Here is an 8,706-nt window from a genome sequence, read left to right as displayed (position 1 = left end):
TAGGGGCCAAAATGACCTCGTGAGCTCCCAACTGTTTATTTCCTTTTCCTTCTCTGTGCCACGCCTTGTGTTTTCTCTCCCCACCCAGACGACAGCTGCCAGGACCAGGCAGCCCAGGGCCATGAAACAGACATTACGGTTCATTTTCTCACGTAGATCTTGGATGAGGTTCTGGGAGTGAACCACATGGACATAAACACGAGTGACGGCTTTGACAAGAAACGGGCACAGTTCATATAAACCCAGAAACTTCTAAAGGCACCTACACCCTTCACCCCCCTGGATTTCAGTGGCAGCTGGGTTCCTACACATCTCTCAAAAACTGGGCATTAATGTCTTTGGTAAAGGTTTCAGTTATCACAGCTTCGGCCAAGGGTGAATTTCCAGCGAGCACATGGATGGTGCTCATCTCTCATGAGTTCATTTCCTCTCGGCCCAGGAGTAGAAGAGTAAGTACTAACAATGGGCTGGGATATTTTGTATTTTTTTCTGACAAAGGCAGCCGCTTGCAATATCTACCAAGAAATAATTAGAGCTGCTGGTTTTGTGGTTCGCTTGTTTTCTGCCTCCCTGCCCTTTTATGCAAAGCTCTTTGCTGCAGAGGACACAGCTCGTGCTGATGCAAATTTGGGGCAAGCACCTATTTAACCTCTTGAACCAGAGCTGGGGAGCATTGATGCAACCTTTGGCAGAAGACATGAAACAGTGAACTGTGCTCTGGGAATCAGCTCCATCAGGCAGGTGAGAGTGTGAGAGGGTTTGCAGGGTGGTGTTTTCAGGGATTAGTAACAGAGCATTGCACTAAAGTTATGTTTTGAAAGCACATCAGCAGCACCAAGCCAGAATATACAGCCAGAGCACCCCAAAACACCTATTTCATGGGGGGTGCCCCATCCCTGGAATGTCCAAGGCCAGGCTTGGAGCACCCTGAGATAGTGGGAGGTGTCCCTGCCCATGGCAGGGGGTGGGATGGGATGATCTTTAAGGTCCCTTCCAACACAAACCATTCTGGGATTCTGTGATTATGGGACCTTCCCAGCAGATTCCAGCATTTCCAGCTCACCCTGTGGGTTTGCAGTGTGTGGGCTGACCAGATTTATCTCAGAAAGCACCAGGCCCGGTTTGATCCGGACTGCCCTTCTTTGCACACATTTCTCCCATGTTTCCTCACTGACATTCAGTGATCTCTTTTCCTTTTGCAGCCATCAGCACCACCTGGTTGTTCTTGGTAAGTTTAGCACAGGTGTTTTTCTGTTTGAAGAGCTGACCTGCACGCCAGGTGTGAGTGCCAAAGCCTGAGAGCTCGCTGAGAGCTGGGCCCTCCTCATGACACTACAGCAGGTGACATCCTACAAACTACACCACCATCACTCTCTGGAATAACCTCCACCCCAGTGAGGGACGTACCTGCTCAGTCATGAGCAGGAGCTGCTGAACTGCCTGTTCTAGAGTCACTGCAAGACCTTGGGAATTTGGATTTTCCTGCATTTCAGAGATGTCACATTGTTGAGGAGGGCTGGGGAGAAATTACTTTGGTAGGGGATCTCCATGTGCTGCTTCCCAAAGAGTGGATTTGCTGCTCTGAACTTGCTGCCTTAAGGGGACAAATGGCCTTTCACAGGCAAGACTTTGTAAATCTGTCCTTTATAATCAAGATTAATTTGCAGAATGAGAACCTCTGCTGCTCGTGGCTGTCCAGAAGCTCTGCATCCACCAAGAAGGACCCAGCAGGTGAGGATCCACCTCATCCAACCTGCCAGGCCTAACCAAGGGAGAGCATTTTCTCATCCCTTTGTCTCTGGTTCAAACAGGTTGTGCCTGTTCCCATGGTGATAAGGGATGCTCTGAAAAACACTGCTTTGCAAATCTCTAGAAGCCTTTGTAGTGCTGTGCTCCAGTGATTTTATTAAAGATAGTGGTAATGATAGGAAAATGCCACAGCTCTGCAATGTCAGGGGTGTAAAGAACAATTGGACTAAAATTGAAAAGTTCCACCTTTTAACGGGGAGGCCACGAGCCCAAACCAGAGGGAACTGGAGAATTGCACTCAATAAGTGCCTGGTTTTTCTGTTCTGATGTTCTTCCCAAGGAATTTCTTGCTGCACTCTACTGAAGGCAAGGTGCTGAGCTGACTGGATCATTGGTAGGATCCCCTTTGCCCTCCCTGATGTCCTCCTTGTCTTATCAGACTGGGAATAACTGACACAAATAACCCAGGAGCTTGTTCCTGGTAAATAAATTAACTGGCTTGCCTGGATGTGATTCAAAAGGGAACACACATCCACCTGGGAACATTTTCAGAGACACTGAGGTGTCTTTTGACTTGGACTGGCCAGAAAGCCAGGAGTCATCCCACAGAAAATATGCAGGGTTAGGAATGAGTGGTCGTTTAACACTGGAATAGAGTAGGAATGTTTCCAGATAAACAAATCTCACCTGAGCTCTGTGCAAAGCCAGGGTGACAGTCCCAGGCCAGGCCAGGATAGAAGTGAGCAGGAATTCCCTGACTGCAGATAAACCTGGGATTACAGACACCCTCTGTGGGCACATCCCAACCTCTGCTTTCAGCTACTTTGGTGTCACCGCTTTCTTTGTGCCTGGAACTTTGCACCCTGCATCGGAAATGTATTTCTGACACATTTCTATGAAATTCTTCAATGAAAATCTCACCCAAATATCTCCAGAACTCCACAGAGAAGAGTAATCATAGACTGTCTGGAGTTGGAAGGGATCCATAAGGATCGAGTTCAACTCCCTGCTCCTCCCAGGAGTGCCCAGCGTGAAAACATACAACCAAGAGGATCCTCCAGATGCTCCTTGACCCTGGGAGAGGGTTAGTGCTGTGGGGAGCCTATTCCAGTGATCAACCACCCTCTCAGGGAAGCCTTTCCCTAATGTCCAGTCTGAACTTCCGCTGGTGCAGCTCCATTCCCTTTCCTCCTGTCCTGGTCACCAGAGAGGGGATCAGCAGCTCCTGCCCTGCTGCCTGCAGTGAGGAAGGTGTGGATGGCCATGAGGTCCCCTCCTCAACCTTCTCTTCTCCAGCCTGAACAAACCAAGTTGTTGCTGCCTGTTCTAGATACCTTCCGCACCAAGTGACCTCAGGTGCTCCTCACAAGTCCTGCCTTGGTGCCTTTTTCACCTCCCCTGGACGCACCCTCAGAGTCTGATGTCCTTCTCCTGCTGAGGTGCCCAAAACTGCTCCCAGGGCTCGAGGTGGGGCTGCACCAGTGCAGGGCAGAGCAGAACCATCTCCTCCCTCCCTCCCTCCCTCCCTCACCTGCCTGGGGACGCCGTGCTTGGGGCACCGCAGGGCAGAACCATCTTCACCTGTGGGCACACCAAAGGTCACCTGTGGGCACAGAGCTCTGCAGGTCGCTCCCTGTCGGGAGGCAGGAGAGGTTCCAGTGCACAGCAGGAAGGCAGAGCTCGGGGAGACTCCCTGAGCCCGAGTGTAGCTTGTTCACCTTCTGACATCGGAAAGCTCGGCTGCTGCGCACGGAGCTCGGCGGAGAAATCCCTGAGCAAGAACATGAAGCTCCTTCCCCTGCTCACAGCTGCGTCCTGCCTCACGCCCCCGGGGCCCTCTTTCTTCGTAGAGCAAGTGATGAAGTTTTTTTTCCAGATCACATGAGCCAGGATGAAGGGGGAAAATCCTGCCAGGAGCAGAGATGGGCTGCAACTTGAACCCAATCGAGGGGAGACCCAGAGCAGTGCCTCGAGAGCTATATAAGAATGTGCCAGGCACAGGAGCAAACACTTTCTCAGGTGAAGGACTCGCATGAATCAGCCATGAATGTGAATGAAGACACAGTTCCCAGGAGGCTTGGGGCCACTAACAAAGTCTGTTTATATTTCATCATCGCCACGCTGGGTGTGTTGCTTGTCTTTGCCTTGGCCACCATCATGGTCCTGGTCGTCCAGAGGACGGTAAGAGATTGATTCATTGACTTTCTATTTTCTTTTCTTTTTCCTCTCCTCTCCTCTCCTCTCCTCTCCTCTCCTCTCCTCTCCTCTCCTTTCTTTTTTCCTATTTCCTTTCCTTTTTCCTTTCCTTTTCCGTCCTGAAGAACAGTTCCTACCTCTGTTATAAATGCACACACATAAATTTGGGCAAAAGATGAAACACATGGTAAAGAACTTAAGAAAAAGAAGACCTTTCTCCACAGACAGCATTTATTCTTTGCACACAATTCCTACTCTGTAAATGGAAAGAGAAAGCTCCTGATCCAAGGTGCCAAGCAGCCTCTGTCCTGCCTAGTTTGATGTGTGTCTCCTGTTGCTTTTTTGAGACAGCCACAGTTTGAGATGGTTTGGTCTGCTCTGCTCCTCTGAAATAGTAATGGGCTCCAGCAGGAGACATGCCACAGCTCTGTGTGACACCCTGTGGTGCTGCTGCTGCTGTGGTGAGGCAGAGCTGTCCTGAAGCGCCCAGAGCAGTGCTGGGGGCCAAGGAACTCCCTCCTGTCCCCTGTCCCCTCAGTCCTGCCTTGGGTGTGATTTTTAATGCGCAACCAGAGCTGTAGAAAGGATGTGAGCGACACAAAGTCACACAAAAACAACTTTTCCCTCTGCTTACAGGCATTTTTAAGTTCTTAAAATAAAAGATTGCTCTTGGATGGAGCTGGGGTTGATGGGGAACCAGTGACAGCCAGAGCAGAGATACAGATGGCTGTGAGGATAAAAAGTGAATTTCTGACCTTGTAAGGGCATTGCCATTAACTTTACCAAGGTACAATGCCAGAGTAGAAGTCCCATAGGCTGTGGAATCTTATTGCAAAAACCAAAGTGCCGAGGTACCTGAATTCATAGAGGGAAAGCTCCAGCACGGGGCTGCTGGGGGAACTGCTATGGAAAAAAAACCATGATCCTTTGACTCAATATTTTCTCCTGCTAAATTTACCCTGTGCAATTTGTGTGCCCACGTACAAACATTAGCCAGAAATTAAACCAGGAAGGCTTGACTGATCCTCCTTCAAGAGAGGAATCATTTACCTGTAATCAGTGTTCTCCCAGAAGAGAAGCACTTCGAGGACACTTGCCATGAGACATGGGGTTTATAAGTGAGAAATAGTGGGATATCAAGGGAGATCTTTAAAAGAACAGTCTGGGTAATTACAGACTTGCCACAGCTTTGCTGTATAATGAGGCTTTCATTTGTAGTTATCATGGAAGTGAGCATTAAATCACCTCTCCATCAGGATAAAGCAGTTATAGGAGTTGCCAGAGGAACAAGATTACTGAAAGAGGCAAGGTTTTGACTTAAAAGAGTAACGACACCATTGCAGCTGCTTTGAAAATGAACTTGGCTGAAGGAGGGAGTAAGAAGCTGAGGGGTGTTAGGAACAAATAAAACCAAGCAGCAATTTTATGCTCTGAGGAGAATTTGGCAGTAAAAACATAGATCATGGTTTGCTCTCAGGGAGTTCAGAAGCAGAACAGTCATCCCCCATCTGTGACTGGTCCTGAATTCCCAGAGCAGAAAAGAAGTGTTGGTTCTGTGGGACAGGTTCTGTGGGGAGCTCCAGGCCTGCTCCCAAAACACCTCAGCTCTTGGCTGCACTGTCCGAGCAAGGCTGGGCACAGAACCTTTTGGGAATCACGGCTGTGGCTGGGCTGAGCATCTCCAGCCTTGACTGCAGCAGCTGCCAGGACCTGAGGGGCTGGGGAATCCTTGGAGCCCTGTGGACCCTGAGTTGCTGTAGGGATCAGAGCCTCACCAGCTGACTTCATTATTTTCTTTATACCTGTGACAAAAGGAGCAACATTTTGTGTGATCATCCCCTTGGGACAATCAGGTTTCCCCTCCAGATGTTATCAGCTGGATTGTGTGAGTGGTCCCTGAGTTCAGGGGCCACTCCGCACCCTCCTTCTGCTGAGCTGAGAGAGAAGCTTTTATTTCCCTCTGCCCAAGGGGTGTTTGAGGGTCACAGGGACAATGCAGGGGTTGGACCCTTGGGTGCCACAGCATTCAGAGGAGGCTTGTGGTGGCAGGATCGCACTGTCCCTGCCCCCATCACAGGCACAGGATGCTTGTCTGCCTTTTGACCAATTCATAATTGCCTAATTTAAGATGAAGGAAGACAGACTGGAAAAGAAAAATCAAAATCTGCAGAAACCAGGCACTTGCAACACCCACAACCTGGGTGCTCCAAAGGAGGGAAACACGACATGAAAGGCTAAATGAAAAAGGCAACTATGATTCAAAGCTGCTTCTCTGAATCCTACAGTACCTCTAATAGACATTATCACACCTCCCCACTTTCCAGCACCCCAAGAAATTTCCTTTACGCCTTGTTTTCAAGAAGGGTAGCACAGCACATCAGTGCCACATCTGGCAAGGGTCATTTTTGGAGCTAAACTCTGGTTTTTTGGAACTCTTTGCAGTGCTGAAGTCAGTTCATTTCTTCAGCTCTCATCTGCAGAACCACCTGGCTTCAGGCCATTGCCAGTCTTTTACAAGTGACTTTGTTTTCCTCTGGAATGAGAATAGTCCCTGTAAGGTTGTCTGGAGGCATCATTTTTCTTCTTAACACTAAGTGTGTTAAACCCTCTGCCCTTCTGCCTGCTGCATCCTCTGCTGCTGGATACATGTACAAATACACATCTCTACAGATATTTAGGTGTATAGAGAGAGAGAGCCGTGAAACCAGTGACAAGGAATGGGACAGGAAGGGCTGGAAAATGTCATTTTAAGGCACACAGACCTTCACAAGTCTGGTGCTGTACAGGAAGGTTCATCAGACACCTGAGCCTCCCGTTAACAAATTCTGTGTGAATGTCCAGAATCCCTGATCTGGGTTAGTCCATCACTGCTCTGGATTTTGTAGCCTTCACATATTGAACCTCTAAATTGTATGGGAAAACCTTTTTATCACCAATGTGGCAAATACTAAAGGTCAGAGCAGGTTTTTCTGTTTGCTGCTCTGCTCTTCAAGGCTGTTAAAAACCTTTAGCAGTAGATTTGTGAGTCACTCTTACAGCAACCAGCACGATCCTGCATGATTTATTGGGGTTTTATGGCTCCTTAAAACTCATTGTGGCTCCAGGTGCCCCAATAGGGACCTGTTGGCCCCCTCTGGTGGCAACCTTGACAGAAAGAAAAATAAAATAAAATTAAAAAAAAAAATTAAAATACTGAAATTTCCCCTAAAAGCAGATTTCCCACTCGTTGAGCACTACAGGAAACCCACTGAGGCATTTTAGAGGAAACTGCACTGGCCCAGCTCTTGCTGTGGGTGTTCTGGGCAGTGACAGCCACCTGCTGTCTGGAGGTGCCTCTTTAATACCTTTGGTCAGCACAGGAGAAACTGATTTTCACCCAGGGCTGTGTCTCCTGTCAGGCTCGTTATCAGATGAGCTGTGGGGGCAGTGCTCTGTTTTCTGGAGTTTTCATGTCCAGCTTCAACATTTGCCCCCACCTTCCTTCCTCCCCAGCCAGAGTCAGGTCCTAAAATAAATCCCAGGGTCATTGAGGCTGGAAAAGCCCTCCAAGGCCATCGAGACCAAGCTGTGCCTGATCCCCTCCTTGTCCCCAGCCCAGAGCCCTGAGTGCCACCTCCAGGCCTTCCTTGGGCACCTCCAGGGATGGGCACTCCAAACCCCCTGGGCAGGCCCCTGCCATCATAGCCCTGGTATGAGCTGTAAAATCCCCCTGCTGACATCAGGATGGTTTGATGCAGAGCAGGAGCACGGGAGAGCCTTGAGGTTCCTTTTTAAATTGAATAATTTCCTTTGAGAGGACCAAAGAGCTCTTCCCCACGGAGCTGCCACGTGGATGCACTCTTGAGCCCAGGCCCGTTATGGGGACTGTGGTTTGGGGGGATTTTCTTGGACTTTCTAGAGATAGATGAAGACTTCACAGTATCCCAGCCTGGCCTGGGTTTGAAAGGACCTTAAAACTCATCCCATTCCCACCCCCTGCCATGGGCAGGGACACCTCCCACTGTCCCAGGCTGCTCCAAGCCCTGTCCAGCCTGGCCTTGGACACTGCCAGGGATCCAGGGGCAGCCACAGCTGCTCTGGGCACCCTGTGCCAGGGCCTGCCCACCCTCACAGTGGTCAGAGGTGTCTGGTTCAATGAATATTCACTGTTGTGACACAGGAATTTAGAATGACCCTTTATTCTGTCTCAGCTTGAGAAAATTTCTTGTAAAACAATTAAGGGAAAGAAGAAATAAATCATTTTTACTGGCACCTGATTATCATTCTCTCTAATAAAGCAAACTCAAATTATTCTGCTTGCTGAGTAAAGACTGAGCTCCTTCATCATGAGCCCCCAGATCACTCCAGACAGGGTGAAATTCGTCGTCTTGAATTCTCTCTGAGCTGGCACTGTGGAATTTCATCTGTTTGGGTTCCTCATGTGTGCCTCCTTGCATTCCAAGTGACAGCATTACATGCAATATTCTTGCTGCTGGAAAAGAAAGAAATAACACCAGTAATATTTCAAAGGAAGTTGTAAAGGTTTGTTTCAGTACCTACTCAGTTGTCACTAAAATAAATTGCATTGGTATGTGCTGGTTTGACTCGCTGGGAGCCCTCCCAGGTGAGAACACAATGCCTTTAGTCCATTTTAATTTTGTTTTTATGCCCTGAGTGCAGAGCAGGCTCTGGGTCATCAGCAAGGCTCCCTGGCTGCCTGATTTCATGGAGTGTAATCTCACTGGGGGCAGAGCATCCTTTTACTGTCACCTAAAATATCTT

The 8,706-nt window shown here is 48.9% G+C and overlaps 1 protein-coding gene across 1 annotated transcript in view; it reads left to right on the top strand.

Moving 5' to 3' along the window:
- The first annotated feature begins 3,466 nt into the window (after nucleotides 1–3,466).
- The window catches only part of TNFSF8 (tumor necrosis factor superfamily member 8), a 20,232-nt gene continuing 14,992 nt past the window's right edge, over nucleotides 3,467–8,706 (top strand). Inside the window, exon 1 of the mRNA XM_008638358.2 lies at nucleotides 3,467–3,930. Within this exon, the coding sequence (XP_008636580.1) occupies nucleotides 3,736–3,930 (195 nt within the window). The 5' untranslated portion in view covers nucleotides 3,467–3,735. The remainder of the gene's footprint in view (nucleotides 3,931–8,706) is intronic.

This window comes from Corvus brachyrhynchos, unplaced genomic scaffold (assembly GCF_000691975.1).
Source record: "Corvus brachyrhynchos isolate BGI_N302 unplaced genomic scaffold, ASM69197v1 scaffold305, whole genome shotgun sequence".
Classification (NCBI taxonomy): domain Eukaryota; kingdom Metazoa; phylum Chordata; class Aves; order Passeriformes; family Corvidae; genus Corvus; species Corvus brachyrhynchos.
This window is presented reverse-complemented; position numbering and strand designations above follow the sequence as displayed.